Source organism: Zophobas morio, unplaced genomic scaffold (assembly GCF_036711695.1).
Source record: "Zophobas morio isolate AGI-343-1 ecotype UQ-CSIRO unplaced genomic scaffold, CSIRO_AGI_Zmor_V1 ptg000014l, whole genome shotgun sequence".
Taxonomy (NCBI): domain Eukaryota; kingdom Metazoa; phylum Arthropoda; class Insecta; order Coleoptera; family Tenebrionidae; genus Zophobas; species Zophobas morio.
In genome coordinates, this window is record NW_026972119.1 from 21,970,292 (window position 1) to 21,991,242 (window position 20,951).

General features: G+C 30.8%; 1 protein-coding gene across 1 annotated transcript in view; it reads right to left on the reverse strand.

Moving 5' to 3' along the window:
• The window catches only part of LOC135128640 (protein SERAC1-like), a 54,085-nt gene extending 33,357 nt beyond the window's left edge, over positions 1–20,728 (reverse strand). Inside the window, exons 1-2 of the mRNA XM_064055601.1 lie at positions 20,514–20,728; positions 11,652–11,786 (exon numbers count right to left, since the gene is read on the reverse strand). Coding sequence (XP_063911671.1) covers positions 11,652–11,786; positions 20,514–20,539 — 161 coding nt within the window. The 5' untranslated portion in view covers positions 20,540–20,728. The remainder of the gene's footprint in view (positions 1–11,651; positions 11,787–20,513) is intronic.
• Positions 20,729–20,951: the final 223 nt, after the last annotated feature.

A 20,951-nucleotide genomic window follows, 5' to 3' on the forward strand; every position in this document is an offset into this window, starting at 1 on the left:
GGATTTTGCAATTATGCTCCACCCCTAAGTCTGGCAACGAATGGAAACTTCATTACTACCTTATTTAGATCAGGGCAGGTATGGGTGGAGCTTATTCTTTGGCTTTAATTTTTTCTCAATATGCATAGTATTCTTTGTATAATACGATACTCAAAAACATGCTTTTCATTTTTCGTAGACAAATAATGATTTTGCAGTTAAGCTCCGCCTTGTTGACTCACGACGAATAAAAAAAATCATCACAATTGAGATAGGGCGGGTGGGCGGGGCTTAATTTTTGACTTTTTTTCTTAATATGTATAGTCATTTTTTCACAACAAGAAACTTAAAACATGTTTAAAATGGTAAATTTCTATAGGGAAATATCGATTTTTCAATTTTTCGATGGATTTTTCGATTTCTCGGTTTTTAGATTTTTCAACTTTTCAACTGTTAAATTTGATTTTTCAATTTTTCAATTTTTTGATGTTTCGATTTTTTAATTTTTCAATTTTCTAGATTTTTAAATTTTTGATTTTTCAGTTTTTGATCGGCTTTCCGATTTTTCGCTTCTTCAAATTTCGATTTCTCAATTTTTCAATATTTCAGATTTTTTGTTCTTCAATTTTTCGTTTTTCAATTTTTCAATTCTTTAATTTCTCGATTTTTTTTATTTTTCGAATTCTCAGTTATTCGATGTTTCAATTTTTCCGTTTTTCAATCTTTGGATTTTAGATTTTTTAATTTTAGCGTTTCTAAATTTTCGATTTTTCGATTTCTCAATTTTTCGATTAATCATTTTTTTTTATTTAGATTTCTCGGTTTCTCGATTTTTCGATTTTTCAGTTCTTCAGTTCTTCGATCTCTTAAATTTTCGAATTTTCGATTTCGATTTTTCGAGTTTTCAGTTTTTCGATTTCTCAATATTAGTGATTATTAATTAAATTACCCATGTTTCAATTTCTCGATATTTCCATTTTTCTTCGATTTTTAAATTTTTCAATTTCTAGATTTTTCTATTTTAATATTCCAATTTATAAAATTTTAGATTTTTGGATTTTTCAGTTCTTTAATATTTTTATTCTTCAATTTCTTGATTTTTTCAGACTTTCGATTTCTCCATTTTTTTATTTTTTGAATTCTCAATTGTCCGATGCTCCAATTTTACCATTTTTCTATTTTTCAATTCTTCAATTTTCGGACTTTTAAATTTTTCAATTTCTCAAATTCTCGATGAACCTTTTTTTTGTTTTCCGACTTCTCGCTTTCTCGATTTTTCGATTTTCAGTTCTTCAATATTTCGATTTTTAAAATTTTCGAGTTTTCGGTTTCGATTTTTCGACTTTTCAGTTTTTCGGTTTCTTAATTTACCTTTCACTTTTTGGGATTTTTCAATAGTATTTCTTTCTACTCTTCAATGTTTCTACTTTTCGATTTTTAAATTTTAGATTATTCAATTTTTCAATTTTCCGATTTTTTGATGTTTCGGTTTCTCCATTTTTCAATTTTTCGATATTTTAATATTACGATTTGTAAAATGGTAGATTTTTCGGTTTTTGGCTTGTTTTTTTTTTAATATACATAATATTTTTTGAACAACACGATACTCAAAAACATAATTTTTATTTCTTGTAGAGAAATAAGTACTTTGCAATAAAGCTCGGCCCCTTTGGTTCACGACGAATAAAAAAATCATCAGAATTGAGATAGGGCGGGGCTTATATTTTGCCTTTTTTTTTTCTTAATATACATAGCCATCTTTTCACAACAAGAAACTTAGACATTCTTTCAAGGAAATATGGATTTTGCAATTATGGAGGGGAGCTTAATTGCAAAATCAATATTTCCTTATACAAATTTTCCATTTTAAACATGTTTTAAGTTTCATGTTGTGAAAATAAGTTTACACATATTGAAACAAAAAGGAAACATGTCAGCCCGCCCACCCGCCCTAGCACAATTGTGATGATTTTTTATTCGCCGTGAAGCAAAGAGGCGGAGCTTAAAAACTGGAAAATACTTATTTCTTTTCAAGAAATTAAAAGCATTAAAATTAAAATATAAAAAATAAAAAAAATCATCACAATTATTTCGACAACACTTAAAACATGTCTACAGGGGTAAATTTTTGTAGTAATCAACTTAAATCCTCTATTTTTTCATAAAAGAAAATCCACATTTTATAACACATTTTGGAAGTTTATTTTAGAAAGGAATACAAAATTCGGTTGCTCTGAAGTTCTGTATACACAGTTATTACGAACATCATAAATCACTGTTCCGAATTCATGGAGTACTCATATTACAAATAAGCAACCTTGTTTTTTTTCTCCATAATGTAGTATCTAAATCTACAAATCCATTTTTTTTTAGTTGTCTGTAAGTATATCTTATTTTTTTTGCGGAATTTAATAATATACAATAATAGTGATTTTTTTTATTAAATATTTATAGTGTAATCTAGGAAAGTGTTGTAATAGGTTACAATGCGTCACCAATGAAACGATATTGTAACCGAAAATACTGATATCAATATCTTCCACCAAAAAATGTTTGAATCAGCGCCCTCTGGTAGACAGTAGCTGATAGGACGAAACCAGATCAGACGCAGGCCTTAAACTCAAAACTTCCAGTCTTCATTCACAACATTAATAACATTACTTACATTATTTCATGTTTAGGAATTTAACAATAAATTATTCAAGATTAATTGCAGATTCGAGACTGATATTCGTGCAACAAGTGGAAAAACGTGTCATTGTCACACCCGCACGTAATTTATTTAAACGAAACAAACATGCAGGTGTGACAATGAACATTTTCAGACAAGAACACTTTTTGGAAAAAAATAAAACGCATCAACTTCGAAGAATCAACAAGTGTGTTAATGGAAGATCACGCACGACAAATTTTTACAATTACGCTCGCTTGTAATTATAAAACCGCCTTCCAAATAGATCAATATTATAAATTCTTAATTAATTGCTATCCCCATTGTAGTAAGTACTAGCAAGGTCAGCCCGCTCTGTATCGACTACCAAGAAACAAAATGTTAACAGAAACCGCTAATTTAGTTAAGTACTCTCATCAAGTTAATAGCAAGTTAAAGAAAAATAATTTTTATAATATTTTACGCTTCGCAGGTTTCACCTTTCGTTCTGTCAAGTACACGTATGGCTTCAGATAAACCTTTAATAATTCATCCAAGGCCAGTGTCGTTACACAACAAAGAAAATGTACACAGTCGTAAAAGACTGAAGAAAATGAGCCACTTTTTAAAACGATAATTACTTTCACCATTACATAAAGTACTCCAGTAAAATTACAGTTACTTATTGTATATTCAAGTTAGAAAAATTAAAACTCTGATGAGGATTATAATTGCGGTTTTGGAGAGAAACGTGTGTTTATTTAAATATTAGAGTGAGCGTTATTTGTCCAGTGATAATAGTGATAAGTCGTTTTCAGGTATGACTCAAGTAAATTTTAAATTGAGGACTTTTATCGAATTATGTAACTCTTGATTAACTTTCTGCATGGATAATTTAAAAATTTCAATGTTATTAATTTACACTCCTTAGACAACACGATAAAGCGTTAAATGACATAATAACTAATTTTCAGTGGTGTAACACAAAAATTACTACCTATGTCTCAACACTATTACTTTTCTCGTTGATTACTTGACCTTATGGTTGGAAGAAGATAAGTAATTCACGGCAAAATTCAAAACAACAAAGGTCATAATCAAAATACTGTTGTATGAAAATAAACTGGAAATACAATTAGAACTGTGAATTATGCATTACACTACAAAGACATCCTTGAGCATTAAACAAATAAATACGTTGTATTAAAAATTGGAATAAAATTATGCTCAAATCTCACGTAACCAACTTTCCTAACTTTGGTAATGTATTTTCTGTAAGCTATTTTATTTAATTAAGGACGTTTTCGCAACTTACAGGTGACTTGAAGGTTGCTTTATTTTAAATAGCTTTCAGCCAACTTAAGCAACAACAATGTGATTATTATTAAGCTACCGCTTACATGCTAGGTGAGATGTCCTTAACTATTTTTAAATTTGTTGAAAAACAACAATAACGAGTTTTATTTCTTATTTATTTTGTAGTAGTAAACTATGAAAAAAGCAAGTTTTTTTTCTCGAAAATTTTCCTATTTACCTACTGTGTCTATAACTGTTTGTAGATCAAGCGGGCTAGGAAAAGTTGTCAAAAGTGTTGTGGTTTTGACACCAATGTATCTTCATGTGTATTACTGGTTGTCTACTTCTTTAAAATTAATTAACAAAATTTTTCTTATAAATTTACGTAAATTCGCCTAGATCAGGAACAACTGACATGTATACAGTTTCAATCTAGCTCTAGCTCTATTACTACTGAAATATAATTAAAGATATCTTCTTTCTTTAAAATCCAGTTAATTCCAGACCATTTCGATAAGCTATAAAATTAATTCCACAGCGATGTTTTGTATGATTTACTCATATCGGGATCAATGTCCATAAAACTCGAAAGCCACCCTAGATAAAATAAAACCTCTCTCTAAAACGTCGTCTGGATTTTTTCGTCTGTATCGGAAAATCCTCCAAAAAGTCTACTTGAAAAATCTAGTTGTTAGGGGAAGGTGGTGCACAATGGAGTGATTAATGTTCCATTTTAGAGCGTCTGATTGGCAAATTAATGCATGCATTTGAACTACTACTTCGTAAAAACAGCACAATCTACGACTACTACTCCATTCAACAACTCACCTTAAAACCATTATCTTTATGGCTAACCCACCACCTACATGACATTCACACCATATTACAATACCAAAACCGCCATTTCGACATAGTTCGATGCACTCTTATCTACTCTATCTATGGTTCTAATGGGTCTATTCTGAACTGATTCACATTGCGATATCGCGTAATTGATAATTATTGCAGCAAGGACGTTTCAATTTATTATGCGTTGCCATGTATCAGACCCCACTATTGTCTACCATTTAATGCTATAATCTCGGTATTATTTTTTTTGGATGAAACAGGATTCTTGCCGTTTTAAATTACAGTTAATGCAGTCTGCTCTAATAACACTTGTTAAATTTTTTTTCGGTGCGGGACTGACAAGGTTGCTGGCGTAATCAGGAGCAGATGAACCGCCTCCTCGAAATAAATTTAAGACGGTTTTTCGTGCGTCAAAATTATTTTCATGGAAATGGATGTGGTTTATGGGTTGAAAGTTTTAACACCTGAGGTTTGATTATTGACGGAAGGTTATTTTAAGTTAAATATGAGGTGGTGATGTTGAGTGAATATTTTGAAAATGTGTCTAGGTTTTCATCGTTTAATCAACTGGTTTTTAATATTGGGGGCTGCTTTATCGTAAATTGTTAAAATCGGGCTACAAAAATGTTAAAATAATGAGTGAAGGACCAGAGAGTCGCTGACTCATAGTTAATTCGTCTATTTTTAACAGTGGCGTAACATACAAAAATTGATGAGTTTTGTGAATTTGTACATATTTAATAATTGTATTCTCATACTAATCTACTCCAATTGTCCAATTTATAACTTTATGTATACTTGAGAATCTACGAAATGAATATGGATGAATTTTGGCAAGATGCTAACAGTGGTTTATCTAATGATCACAGAACTACTAAAATTTATTTATTCGTCCCCTGTAGAAAATTAATGACGTCATCGCAAACGTTCTAGGAACATACTATTATTTTTATTCCTCTGTACTGTCTGAATAATTTTAAATTCATTCTTTCGAATTGAAAGGAACATCATAGAAAAAATACTATTACTCTCAGCCTTATTATACTGTTTTTATCTTCAGAAGCTCTTTTATTCTTCTTTATATTTTTGTTTTATTATTTCACATCTGTTTTCAACTTACTGTGTCTTAAATTTACGTAACGATTTTTTTTTGGAATTTTGAGAAAACACTAATATTTATTTATTTAATAATTATAGAATAAAGACCAAAATTTATTTATTCGTCTCCTGTACAAAATTAATGACGTCATCGCAGATGTTCTAGGAACATACCATTATTTTTATTTCTCTGTACTGTCTGAATAATTTTAAATTAATTCTTTCGTACTTGAAGGAACACGATAGAAAAAATACTATTGTTCTCAATCTCAGTCTTATTATACTGTTTTTATCTTCAGAAAATTTTTTATTCTTCTTTATATAATTTTGTTTTATTATTTCACTTCTGTTTTCAATTTTCCGTGTCTTAAAATTACGTAACGTTTTTTTTTTTGAATTTTGAGAAAACACTAATATTTATTTATTTAATAATTATAGAACAAAGACTAAAATTTATTTATTCGTCTCCTGTTCAAAATTAATGACGTCATCGCAGATGTTCTAGGAACATACTATTATTTCTATTCCTCTGTACTGTCTGAATAATTTTAAATTAATTCTTTCGTACTTGAAGGGACATCATAGAAAAAATACTATTATTATCAGCCTTATTATAGTGTTTTTATCTTCAGAAAAATTGTTATTCTTCTTTATATTTTTGTTTTATTATTTCACTTCTGTTTTCAATTTTCCGTGTCTTAAATGTACGTAACGATTTTTTTTTTTTAATTTTGAGAAAACACTAATATTTATTTATTTAATAATAATTATAGAACAAAGACTAAAATTTATTTATTCGTCTCCTGCACAAAATTAATGACGTCATCGCAGATGTTCTAGGAACAAACTATAATTTTTATTCCTCTGTACTGTCTGAATAATTTTAAATTAATTCTTTCGTACTTGAAGGGACATCATAGAAAAAATACTATTATTCTCAGCCTTATTATATTGTTTTTATCTTCAGAAATTTTTTTATTCTTTTATATTTTTGTTTTATTATTTCACTTCTGTTTTCAATTTACTGTGTCTTAAATTTACGTAACGATTTTTTTTCGGAATTTTGAGAAAACACTAATATTTATTTATTTAATAATTATTATAGAACAAAGACTAAAATTTATTTATTCGTCTCCTGTACCAAATTAATGACGTCATCGCAGATGTTCTAGGAACATACTATTATTTTTATTTCTCTGTACTGTCTGAATAATTTTAACTTAATTCTTTCGTACTTGAAGGAATACCATAGAAAAAATACTATTGTTCTCAGTCTTATTATACTGTTTTTGTCTTCAGAAGATTTTTTATTTTCCTTTATATTTTTGTTTTATTATTTCAGTTTTGTTTTCAATTTTCTGTGCCTTAAATTTACGTAAATATTTTTTTTGGAATTTTGAGAAAACACTAATATTTATTTATTTAATAATTATAGAACAAAGACTAAAATTTATTTATTCGTCTCCTGTACAAAATTAATGACGTCATCGCAGATGTTCTAGGAACATACTATTATTTTTATTCCTCTGTACTGTCTGAATAATTTTAAATTAATTCTTTCGTACTTGAAGGAACATCATAGAAAAAATACTATTATTCTCAGCCTTATTATATAGTTTTTACCTTCAGAAAATTTTGTATTCTTCTTTATATTTTTGTTTTATTATTTCACTTTTGTTTTCAATTTTCTGTGTCTTAAATTTACGTAAATATTTTTTTTTTTGGAATTTTGAGAAAACACTAATATTTATTTATTTAATAATTCTAGAACAAAGACTAAAATTTATTTATTCGTCTCCTGTACAAAATTAATGACGTCATCGCAGATGTTCTAGGAACAAACTATTATTTTTATTCCTCTGTACTGTCTGAATAATTTTAAATTAATTTTTTCGTACTTGAAGGAATATCATAGAAAAATACTATTATTCTCAGCCTTATTATACTGTTTTTATCTTCAGAAATTTTTTTATTCTTCTTCATATTTTTGTTTTATTATTTCACTTCTGTTTTCAATTTTCTGTGTCTTAAATTTACGTAACGATTTTTTTTTTTTGGAATTTTGAGAAAACACTAATATTTATTTACTTAATAATTATAGAACAAAGACTAACATTTATTTATTTTAAATTTAAATTTATTTAAAATTTTAAATCAATTCTTACGTCCTTGAAGGAACATCATATAAAATATACTATTATTCTTAGCCTTATTATATTTTTTTTTTTCTTCAGGCAATTTTTTGACTTTTCCTTTATATTTTTGATTTATTAATTCACTTCTATTTTTAATTTTCTCGATGTCTTAAAATATACGCAACTTTTTTGTGGAATATTGGCAAGATTTATTGATTTATTCAGTGATTATAGAAAAACGATTAAAATTTGTTAATTCGTCCTCTGTAAGAAATTAATGACGTCATCGCAAACGTTCTAGAAACAGACTACTATTTTTATTCCTCTGTATTGTCTGTATATTTATAGATCAATTTTTTATACTTTAAGGAACATCATATAAAAATACTACATGTTATTTTCAGCTTTATTATACTGTTTTTTGTTTTCAGGAGATTTTTTTTACTCTTCTTCTATATTTTTGATTTATTAATTCACTTCTATTTTCAACTTTCTGTCTGTCTTAAAATTTACGAAACAATTTTTTTTGGAATCTTGGCAACATTTATTTGTTTAAGAATTACAGATCAAAGACTAAAATTTGTAGATTCATCCCCTGCAGAAAATCAATGACGTCATCGCAAACGTTCTAGGAACAGAGCACTATTTTTGTTTTTCCCTATTATCTGAATATCCTTATAAAAATTTACCATTTTAAACATGTTTTAAGTTTCATATTATGAAAAAAAGTCTACACATATTAAAAGAACACGGTAAAATGTAAGCCCGCCCACCCGCCCTGTCTCAGTTGTAATAATTTTTTCATTCGCCGTGAACCAAGGAGGCGGAGCTTAACGGCAAATACTTATTTCTTTACAAGAGATTAAAAACATGTTTTTGAGTATCGTGTTGTTCAAAAAATACTATGTACATTAAGAAAACAAAACAAAATATAAACCCCACCCACCCACCCCATCTCAATTGTGATGATTTTTTTTCTTAGAAACTTAAAACGCGATTAAAATGGTAATTGATTTTCAAGAAATATGGATTTTGCAATTAAATTCCTTTCCTTTGGCTCTCGACTATTAAAAAAGATCATCACAATTGTGATAGGGCGGGTGGGCGGGGCTTATATTTTGTCATTTTTCTTAATATACGTTGTCGTCTTTTCACAACAAGAAACTTAAAACATGTTTAAAATGGTAAATTCTTCTTAATTCTTCGTAATTAAGCCCCGCCCCTCGATCTGACAACGAATGAAAGATTCATCACAATTGAAAATTGAGATCGTTTTTTTTATTGCTCTCTTGATACATTCGTAAACTTTTATAGTACCGAAAGGGCAATAAAAAACATGAACGAAGAAAAGCATTGAGTGAAATGAAAGCGCAACAATCAAAGACAACCTTCAAAAATCCATGGCTGTCTTTCATCGTGTTTTTATTGTTCTCTCGGTACAACTGTAAACTTCTACTACTGAGAGAGCAATAAAAAACACGATCCAAGAGAGTGTTTGAGTATCGTGTTGTTCAAAGAATACATTAAGAAAAAGGCAAAATATAAAACCCGCCCCCCCACCTCATTTCAATTGTGACGATTTTTTTCCTTTGAAACTTAAAACACGATTAAAATGGTATACTTTTGTAAGAAAATATGGATTCTGCAATTAAATTCCGCTCCTTTGGCTCTCGAAGATTAAAAAAAAAATAATCACAATTGAGATAGGGCGGGTGGGCGGGGCTTATATTTTGCCATTTTTCTTAATATAGTCGTCTTTTTAGAAACTCAAAAACATATTTTGAATTTCTCGTAGAGAAATAAGGATTTTATGATTAAGCTCCGCCCCTCGGCTTACGACGAATAAAAAAATCATCAGAAGTGAGATAGGGTGGGTGGGCGGGGCTTATATTTTGCCTTTGTTGCTTAACATACTTAGCCATCTTTTCACAACAAGAAACTTTGAACGTGGTTAAAATGTTACATTTTTGCAAGGAAATATGAATTTTTCATTTATGGGGCGAAAAATAATTAATAATTAAAAATTGTTTATTCATCCCGCCAAAAAGTTAATGACGTCATCACAAATATTCTGGGAACACAGTACTATTCTTATTTTTCTGCACTATAATTTTAGATCAATTTTTTCTAACTTGAAGAAACGTCATATAAAAACAAAACAGTTCTCCGCCGCTGTCCATTGACCACGATTTGAGTACATAGACGGATTTTAAGTGTGAAATGTAGCACATTATAATTTAAATTAATAAATTAAAATACAATTATAACGAAAATAAATATGATAAAATGTTTATTAGATCTCGTGTAAAAAAATTATCAGTTAAACTTTATATCTGGGTACGCCGCTGTCTGTCAGGGAGATTATTTTATTACTGTTCGTCTTTTAGAAACAGACTTTAATCTAACAATCTTTATCACTACACGAGTGTTCCATTTTTATCTCTAATAGTTTGTATGTTTTTAAGATTTACAAGCAAGAAATTAAATAAGTTAAGTGCTTTCAATTAATAATTGTTCGTAAGATATTTATACTTTCATCGGAAAAATCGTAATATTTAAAAACAAAATTTTTTATGAAAAATTCCGTCCTTGGTATACGTTTCAGTTGCAAACTTTTGAGGTGATGTCATCAAATTTTTGGCGAGGATTAACCATCTACATAATAGCTTCAACTACACGGAAAATTTGAGTCTGTCTAATTATTTATATTTCTAAAATTAAAGTCAACAATTTTGGTCTGCAAAGTCACAATTATTATTAGATTATGGACCCGAACTGATTCTGTCATCGAAAGCGTAATTTTCCGCCATTCAACTGTTGGAAAGTTTCTCGGAAAATCTGAATGCAGGACGCCCACTCGAGATAGTAAAATATTTTAAAACAACCCAGACACATTTATAAGGCGTGAAAATAGACACAAATAGTTTTAACTATTTCGTAAAAATAAATATATGCGAACTTGACGTATAAAACAGAAATCTTTCGAGATAACTGTAACCGTTCGGATAATCGCTAAATATATTATATCAAACGTCGGCACTAATTAAATTTAGTAAAAAAGATGAGACGATAACATCGATAAGTTCCGATTAACACGATTTAGCATATCGCGTTTAATCATAATCAGACAAAGAGTTCAATGGATTTAGGTTGCTAACGAAATTTTTTTGGCATGAAAAAAAGGTCCTTATAAAAATATTCAACGATTTTGGAGTAGAGCCAACGGCAATGAACCAAGAAAGAGTTCAACTATTTTAATCAGCTCGTATTATTTGTCCATTAATCTACATTTATTAATATTTACGGTCTATTTAAAAGCGTTTTTTATCAGTTTGACATAATGTGTACTTTAAGACTAATTTTTTTGAAATATAATCTCTACAATTTGTTTAAATGAATAACGTTAAAGTACGATATTGTGTGTTTAAATTCCAGTAGCGACACTATTGATAAGCTTTATTATCAGGTTCTTTATGTTATTGCTTCACAGTATGTAATTTGTAGAGTTACATGTGGAAACTATTGTTCGTGCACTTTTATTTGAATAATGTTAGAATAAATTAACTTTAATTAACTACTAGCGACCGGTTAAGTTAAAATTCTTGAAGAACTTTTAGCATTATTATAAATCAGATGGTACTTACGCCACAGGAACAATGTCGTGAGATGCCTTGGAGTCAAAGTCCACCATGTTCAGTTCTTGCGATATTATTCCTTGGTCGCACATGATATCTTCGACTTCATGATAAAGAGTATCCTCTTCCGTCATTACGGTATCGCTAAAAATTATACAATAAGATGTAGTATTGTTTTCAAAAACAATGGGAATAAATTATTACTAATGTTTATTCATAGTCTTCTTAATTTTAAAAGCTACAAAATAAGCATATTGGTTCATAGGCTCACAAAATTTTTTAAATATTTTAGAAGTATCGTTAAATAAGTAAAATTTGATTAAATTTTATAAAATACAATATTTCTATAGCTGTGGTTTATGAATCTGCCTTTTCCGATAAGATAGACGTCTTTCCCGACCGATTTGAGCAGTTATTTAGTTATTTAGTTGTTACTCCTGTTACTATTATTTTATGCCGTACCAAGATTTTTTTTTGTTTTTCAATTACATATTTGGAACCAAAACTCTAGAAGTGGCAAAAATTAAAAGTTGTGAGTTTTAATTCATATTTTTTTATTATAATCCCTGTAAATAAAACAAAAATGAGGCGGGTTCATAAACCATAAATTTCGGAGTATGTTACTTTAAAAATTTAAATAGTCAAGTTGGCCTTGATTTTTGGATAATATTATGAAGAATGTCTATAATAGGAGTAATAAATCTAAAATTTAATTAACGACAGATGACGAAGCAGATTGGCAGAGCGGTACAATTTAACCTCATTTTTTCGTATAATGAAATTAACGCAACTTTTTTTTCTTCGTAAACGAAAGCTCAACGAAATTCATAAATTCTCAGTCGAAAAAATCTGGAATTAACAATTTCCGAAAAATTCGGACTGAAAAAAAATTTTTTAATAATCGTAAAAATTGCCATATTTCAATTGGCGATTCTGAAAAAACGAAGATAACTTCTACATGTCGAAATTTACAAGAAAATGACTGGCTAAGTTTCGACAATGGTTGAATAGTGGTCGAAAGTGCCAAAATCAGTCTTACCTTAGGAAATACTAGCCCCGCCCACCCACCCTCTATTTGCTTGGAAGGTACGTCATTGGCCAAAATTAGTTTTATCTATAGGGCTAGCCCCGCCCACCCCCACTCTTTTCATTCTAACGACTAATTTTATTTCTGTTCAGTATAAGATCATTCATTTCATTCAGACCGAATAAAATTAATCACTGAAATGAAGACAGGGTGGGTGGGCGGGGCTTATTTTCTTCTATGGAGTGGGAGTGGAAACTAAGAGAATCTAGGATGTGAAAAAAAGTAAAAAAAAAAGCGCTAATGGTAAATTTTTTGTAGACTATTTGCTACTGGAACTGTAAAAACTGCTACATTTCAACTGGCGATTTCGGAAGAAAGGTAGAAATTTTCGATGAAACGAAGCCTAAAATGGCTTCTGGATGTCGCAATCTACCAGAAAATGTCTAGCTAATCTTCGAAAATGGTTGAAAATATGAAGTGTCAAAAACAGTCATATCTTAAAAAATGCTAGCCCCGCCCACCCGCCCTCTATTTTCTTGGAAGATATGTCATTTGCCAAAAACACTCTTATCTTATCAAGTACTCTGCCAAATTTCAATTGTACACAATCGTATGGATTGGCTACGTTTTTGGCTACGTTTTCTTCTGTGGAAAACACAATGCCAACTTGGCGACTTTTTCACTTGAACATTTCAAGATTAGGAAAAATGGATAGTAATTACTGTGTAAAAAAAAATTAATATTGATGTTATTACTAAAACACAAATGACAATAAATGTTTAATGTATCCTATACACAACCTGATCAAACTATTTTGTTTCACATTACTTCAAAAACCAGACACAAGGGGTTCTCGAGATGCTTTCAAATTACTTAAAAAAAAAATAGACACAACGGGTTCCCGAGATTCTTTCGAGTTACTTCAAAAACAAAAAACAAGGGGTTCCCGATATTCTTTCAAATTACTTCAAAAACAAGACAAGGGATCCCCGAGATTCTTTCCAATTATTTCAATAACAAAACACAAAAGGTTCCGAAATTCTTTTAAATTACTTCAAAAACAAAACAAAATAGGTCCCTAGATTCTTTCAAATTACTTCAAAAACCAGATACAAGGGGTGCTCGAGACTTTTTCAAACTACTTCAAAAACAAGACCCACAAGGAATTCCCGAGATTCTTTCAAACTACTTCAAAAACTAGGCACAATTTCTTCAAGAGATTATTTCAAACTACTTCAAGAATAAGACAAGAGAGCACAGAGATTGTTTTAAATTACTACAAAAACAAGGCAAGGGATCCCCAAGATTCTTTCTAATTACTTCAAAAACAAAACAAAACGGGTCCTCGAGGTTCTTCCAAACTTCTGCAAAATAAAACTCGAGGAGTCTCCGAGATTTTCCAAATTACTTCAAAAACAAAACCAACAAAGAGTCCCCAAGATTCTTTCAAATTACTTCAAAAGCAAGACAAGGGATTCCAGAGATTCTTTTAATTACTTCAAAAACAAAACATAAGGGGTCCCCGAGATTCTTTCGAGTTACTTCAAAAACAAAAAACAAGGAGTTCCCGAGATTCTTTCAAATTACTTCAAAAACAAGACAAGGGATCCCCGAGATTCTTTCCAATTATTTCAATAACAAAACACAAAAGGTCCCCGAGATTCTTTTAAATTACTTCAAAAACAAAACAAAACAGGTCCCCGAGATTCTTCCAAATCACTTCAAAAACTAGACACAATTTCTTCAAGAGATTTTTTCAAACTACATACTTTAAAAACAAGACACAAGGGGTCCCCGAGATTCTTTCAAACCACTTCAAAAACTAGACACAATTTCTTCAAACTACTTCAAAATTAAGACAAGAGATCACAGAGATTCTTTTAAATTACTTCAAAAACAAGACAAGGGATCCCCAAAATTCTTTAAATCTACTTCAAAAACAAAACAAAAGCAGTGACCGAAATTCTTCCAAACTATTGCAAAAATAAAATTCGATAGGTGTCCGAGGTCTTCCAAATTACTGCAAAAACAAAACCAACAAGGGGTCCCCAAGATTCTTTGAAACTACTTCAAAAGTAAGACAAGGGATTCCAGAGATTGTTTCAAATTACTTCAAAAACAAAACATAAGTGGTCCCCGAGGTTCAATTTTTGAAGTAGTTTGAAAACTACTTCAAAAATTGAACTCAAGGTGTCCCAGAGAATTTTGAAATTACTCCAGAAACAAGATCAATAAGAGGTCCCCGAGATTCTTCCAAACTACTTCAAAAATAAAATTCAAGAGGTCTCCGAGATTTTCCAGATTGGTTCAAAAACAAGACCCAGAAGGGGTCCCAAATATTCTTGCAAATTACTTCAAAAGCAAGACAAAGGATTCCAGAAATTCAAATTACTTCAAAAACAAAACACAAGCGGTCCCCGAGATTCATATTCAGACTACTTCAAAAACCATACCCAAGTGATCCCTCAGGTATTTTCAAATTATTTAGAAAACAAGACAAGAAACCCCAGAAATTCTTCAAAAATACTTCAGAAACAAGACAAAGGATCCACGATAATCTTTCACATTACTTCAAAAATAAGACATGCGATCCTAAGATTCTTTAAATCTACTTCAAAAACAAAACACAAGCGGTCCCCGAGATTCATATTCAGACTACTTCAAAAACCATACCCAAGTGACCCCCCAGGTATTTTCAAATTACTTGGAAAACAAGACAAGAAACCCCAGAAATTCTTCAAAAATACTTCAGAAACAAGACAAAGGATCCCCGATAATCTTTCACATTACTTCAAAAACAAGACAAGGGATCCTAAGATTCTTTAAATCTACTTCAAAAATAAAACTCAAGGGGTCTCTGAGGTTTTTTAAAATTACTTCAAAAACAAGAGTCACAAACACACAGGGCAGAGGAGGTCCGAAGATTCATTTAAACTGCTTCAAAAAAAAAAAAACAAAAATGGTCCCCGAAATTCTTTCAAACCACTTCAAAAACCAATGGTCTCCGAGATCTTTACAAACTGCTTGAGAAACCAGGCACAAGGGATCCCCCAGATTATTTCAAATCACTTCAAAAACAAGACAATGGATCCCAATATTTTTTTAATCTACTTCAAAAACAAAACAAAAGGGGTCCCCGAAATTCTTCCAAACTATTGCAAAGATAAAATTCGAGGGGTCTCCGAGGTTTTCCAAATTACTTCAAAAACAAAACCAACAACGGGTCCCCAAAATTCTTTCAAATTACTTCAAACCTTGACACAAGCGGTCCCCGAAATTCTTCCAGACTACTTCAAAAATCATAGCCAAGTGATTCACCACATATTTTCAAATTACTTCCAAAACAAGACAAGAAACCCCAGAAATTCTTCAAAAATACTTCAGAAACAAGACAAGAGATCCTCGATAATCTTTCACATTACTTCAAAAACAAGACAAGGGATCCTAAGATTCTTTAAATCTACTTCAAAAATAATACAAAAGGGGTCACCAGATTCTTCTAAATTTCTTCAAAAATAAAACTCAAGGGGTCTCCGAGGTTTTTCAAATTACTTCAAAAACAAGACCCACAGGGCACAGGAGGTCCCAAGATTCATTTAAACTACTTAAAAAAAAAAATGGGTTCCCGAGATTCATTTCAAATTACTTCAAAAACCAAACATAAGGGGTCCCCGAGATTCTTTCAAATTACTTCAAAAATAAGACCAACGAGGTTTGTTGAAACTACTTCAAAAATAATACACACAAAAAATCTCGAGATTCATTGAAATTACTTCATAAGACGTAATTTGGTGACATAATAATACATGAATCTGGACAAATAATTGCAGACTTGAATTTAACTTTTTTAAAACCTTCAGAATTTTGCAAAAAAAAATTGGTTTCACTTAAATTTCCCGTCTTTATGTGCAGACGATATAAGGCAAATATTTTATGTACATCCTTACCTTAGTTAAGCCACTGTTAACAATATAAATATTATAGTTAATCAACGGAAAACACTGACCTTCATAAAGTAATCATTTAATGAGATTCTTTCAAATTACTCCAAAAACAAAACAAAAGGGGTCCCCAAGATTCTTTCAAACTACTTCAAAAATTAAACTCAAGGCGTCTCGGAGATTTTTGAAATTACTTCAAAAACAAGATCCATAAGAGGTCCCCTAGATTCTTCCAAACTACTTCAAAAATAAAACTCAAGGGTTCTCCGAGATTTTCCAAATTACTTCAAGAACAAGACCCACAGGGCACAGGAGCTCCCAAGATTCATTTAAACTACTTCAAAAAAAAAAAACAGAAACAAAATGAGTTCCCGAGATTCATTTCAAATTACTTCAAAAACAAGATATAAGTTGTCCCCGAGATTCTTTCAAACCGCTTCAAAAACCCAACACAAGTGGTATCCGAGATTTTTTCAAACTACTTCAAAAACCAGACACAAGGGGTCCCCGAGATGCTTTCAAACCACTTCAAAAACTAGACACAATTTCTTCAAGAGGTTATTTCAACCTACTTCAAAAGCAAGACAAGGGATCACGGAGATTATTTCAAATTACTTCAAAAACAAGAGCAACGAGATTCGTTCAAACTACTTAAAAAAGAACACACAAAATAAATCTCGCGATTCATTGAAATTACTTCAAAAGACGTAATTTGGTGACGCAATAATACATGAGTGTGGACAAATAATTGCAGACTAGAATTAAACTTTTTTCAACTCTTCAGAATTTTGCAAAAACAAAATTTGTTTCACTTAAATTTCCCGATATGAGGCAAATATTTTATGTACATCTCTACTGAAGTTAAGCTAGTGTTAACAATATAAATATTATAGTTAATCAATGGAAAAACAGTGACCTTCATAAAGTAATCGTTTAATGAAATTCTTTCGAATTACTTCAAAAACAAAACAAAAGATGTTCCCGAGATTCTTTCAAATTACTTCAAAAACAAAACAGAAGTGGTCCAGGTGATTCTTTCAAACTATTTCAAACATAAAACACAAGGGCTCCCCGCGATTCTTTCAAATTACTTCAAAAACAAGACAAGGGATGCCAAGATTCTTTAAATCTACTTTAAAAACAAAACAAAAGGGGTCCGCGAGATTTGTTCAATCTTCTGCAAAATAAAACTCGAGGGGTCTCCGAGGTTTTCCAAATTACTTCAAAAACAAAACCAACAAGGGGTCCCCACGATTCTTTCAAATTACTTCAAAAGCAATACAAGAGATTCCAGAGATTCTTTCAAATTACTTCAAAAACAAAACACAAGAGGTCCCCGAGATTCTTCCAGACTACTTCAAAAACCATACCCAAGTGATTCCCCAGTAATTTTCAAATTACTTCGAAAACAAAACAAGAAACCCCAGAAATTCTTCAAAAATAAGACAAAGGATCCTAAGATTCTTTAAATTTACTTCGAAAATAAAACAAAGGGGTCCCCAAGATTCTTTCAAACTACTTGAAAAACAAAACAAAAGGGGCCGAGATTCTTTCAAACTACTTCAAAAAACCAGACAAAAGGGGTCCCCGAGATTCTTTCAAACCACTTCAAGAGCTAGACACAATTTCTTCAAGAGGTTATTTCAAACTAATTCAAAAACAAGACCAACGAGATTCATTCAAACTACTTCAAAAACCAGACGCAAGAGGGTCTGCGGATTCTTTCAAATTACTTTAAAAACAACACACAAAAAAATCTCGAGTTTCATTGAAATTACTTCGAAAGACGTAATTAGTGTGGACAACTAATTGCAGACTAGAATTTAACTTTTTTTAAATCTTCAGAATTTTGGAAAAAAAATATTTCAGTTAAATTTCCCTTCTTTATGTGCAGACGATATAAGGCAAATATTTTATGTACATCTCTATATACTTAAGTTAAATATTATAGTTAATCAATGGAAAAACACTGACCTTCATAAAGTAATTGTTTAATAAAATTCTTTCAAATTACTTCAAAAACAAAACACAATGGGTTCCCGAGATTCTTTCAAACTACTTCAAAACCCAAACACAATGGGTTCCCGAGATTCTTTCAAACTACTTCAAAAACAAAACATATGGTGTTCCTGAAATTCTTTCAAATTACTTCAAAAAGAAAACAAGGGATCCCAAGATTCTTTCAAATTATTTCAAAATCAAAACAGAAGTGGTCCAGGAGATTCTTTCAAATTACTTCAAACACAAAACAGAAGGGGTCCCCGAGAATTTTTCAAACTACTTCAAAAACCAGACGCAAGGTGTCCTCGATATTCTTTTAAATTACTTTAAAAAGAAGACAAGGGATCCCCCAGATTCTTTCAAGATACTTCAAAAACAAAAGGAGTTCCCGAGATTCATTCGAATTACTTCAAAAACAGAACAAATGGGGTCACCGAGATTCTTTCAAATTACTTCAAAAACAATACACAAAAAAATCTCGAGATTCATTGAAATTACTTCACAAGACCTAATTTGGTGACGTAATAACATGAGTGTGAACAAATAACTGCAGAATAGAATTTCACTTTTTTAAAAGAAAAAATAAAACTAACCCTCGGAATTTTACAAAAAAAATCTCTTCTTTATGTGTAGATGACATAAGGCAAATATTTTATGTACATCTCTCTTAAATTAAACTAGTATTAATAATATAAATATTATAATAATCAATAGTGGAAAAACATTGACCTTCACAAAGTAATCGTTTAACGGAAAAATAGTGCAATTAGGTATACAAAAAAACCTTAAAACGTTCGTTTATCGCACAATTTAGTAACATACAAAATGTTTGTAAATCGAAAATTTTAACTCTGTGCCCGTTTTGAAGAAAAATTTACGGTTTTTCGTGTACATCCAACTTTGACTATTTTTTTTTTTTTTCGATCCCGCGTTATTTTAGTGACCCGAAAGTTAAACAGATTACATATTATTGTGCAGGTTTAATTTTAAATTAGGCTCGTTTTAAACCTGATTACTTTCCCTCAAGCAATATTAATCAAAGCCGCCGTTAAAGTTTTACATTTCACATCCTTATAAATGATATAATATTTGCGCAGTTGTCGGTTTTCTACTTTCATTTGTGAAATAGGAAACAGTAATACCTGATATAGTATTGCCTTACGGGTTTATCGTTAGAGATATCTCCAACAAGACACATTTTTATTTAAAAATGTATGTTTACAAATTAAAAAAAAAAACATTCTGAGAATTAGTAGGTATGTTAATTTCCCCACGTGCTACCACTCAAGTCCACCTACGTCGGTTTTGTTTATTTGAAGCGAAAACTTACATTTCAAATACAATTAGCGAACATAAAAATAAACGTCCAAATTTGGCACTTGTAACAAGTGTAGGAAGTAACGTAATAGCGCAAATGCTAACGAAGTAATAGATAATAGAGTACCAGATATCGTCGAACAAAGGACACTTTATAAATATGATCTGCGCATTGTCAACTACAAAGTAGATCTGACTCACACGTGCGTTTATTTCGGGTCGTGGCACGTGGACCAAGGCGAATTGCAGAATTGTTTATGTTAGATTCACGACTGTTTGTTCATCATGCACCCTCACGAACAGACCTTGTCAGAAAAAACAAACAAAAAAAATTACTAAAGCTTGGATTTTCACAAACAAACAAAAATTAATTTTAGCAAATAATTTTAACACGAAAATGTATATTTTTTTGATAGTCAACAACCCTCACAATTACATATTTATTTTTCTCACTTCGTTCATCGATTCCGGTTGATTCTCATTCATACTGTGCGTTTATTTTTGCAACAAAGTGCTAAAATTCCGTAAATTTCCATTTACACTTTGCGGGAATTTATTGTATGGGCGGAAATGGGATTTTCTTACCTTGGGACGCTTACATCTGGGTCCATAAATTGGCACAACGTGAACACAGCCTCGGAAAAATTAAATTATATAGCACGGTTTTACGAGCGGTGTCTTGTTTGATATCACGCAGTGTACAGGTGTGTGACTCCGGGCTGTGTAGTAGCTACTAACTAAGTAAAAGCGCTGGAGGTTTGTTTTCGTTGGGAGTTATCTAACATGCGCGAACACTTCTAACAACAATAACAATAAACAGGGTTAGTGGCAACTTGCGGAACAGTTCAGAGTCGCCGAGTGGGGGTCCCACATTGAATGGATTATGTAAATTTATTTAGGAGATTGGGTCACCACTCGAGGCAATATAGTATTCAGAGGTGTGTAAAAGTTGTTGCCTATAATGAGCTCGGTTTTTTTTAAAACAAATTTAACGATGATTCATGCGTGATAATGAGCTAATCA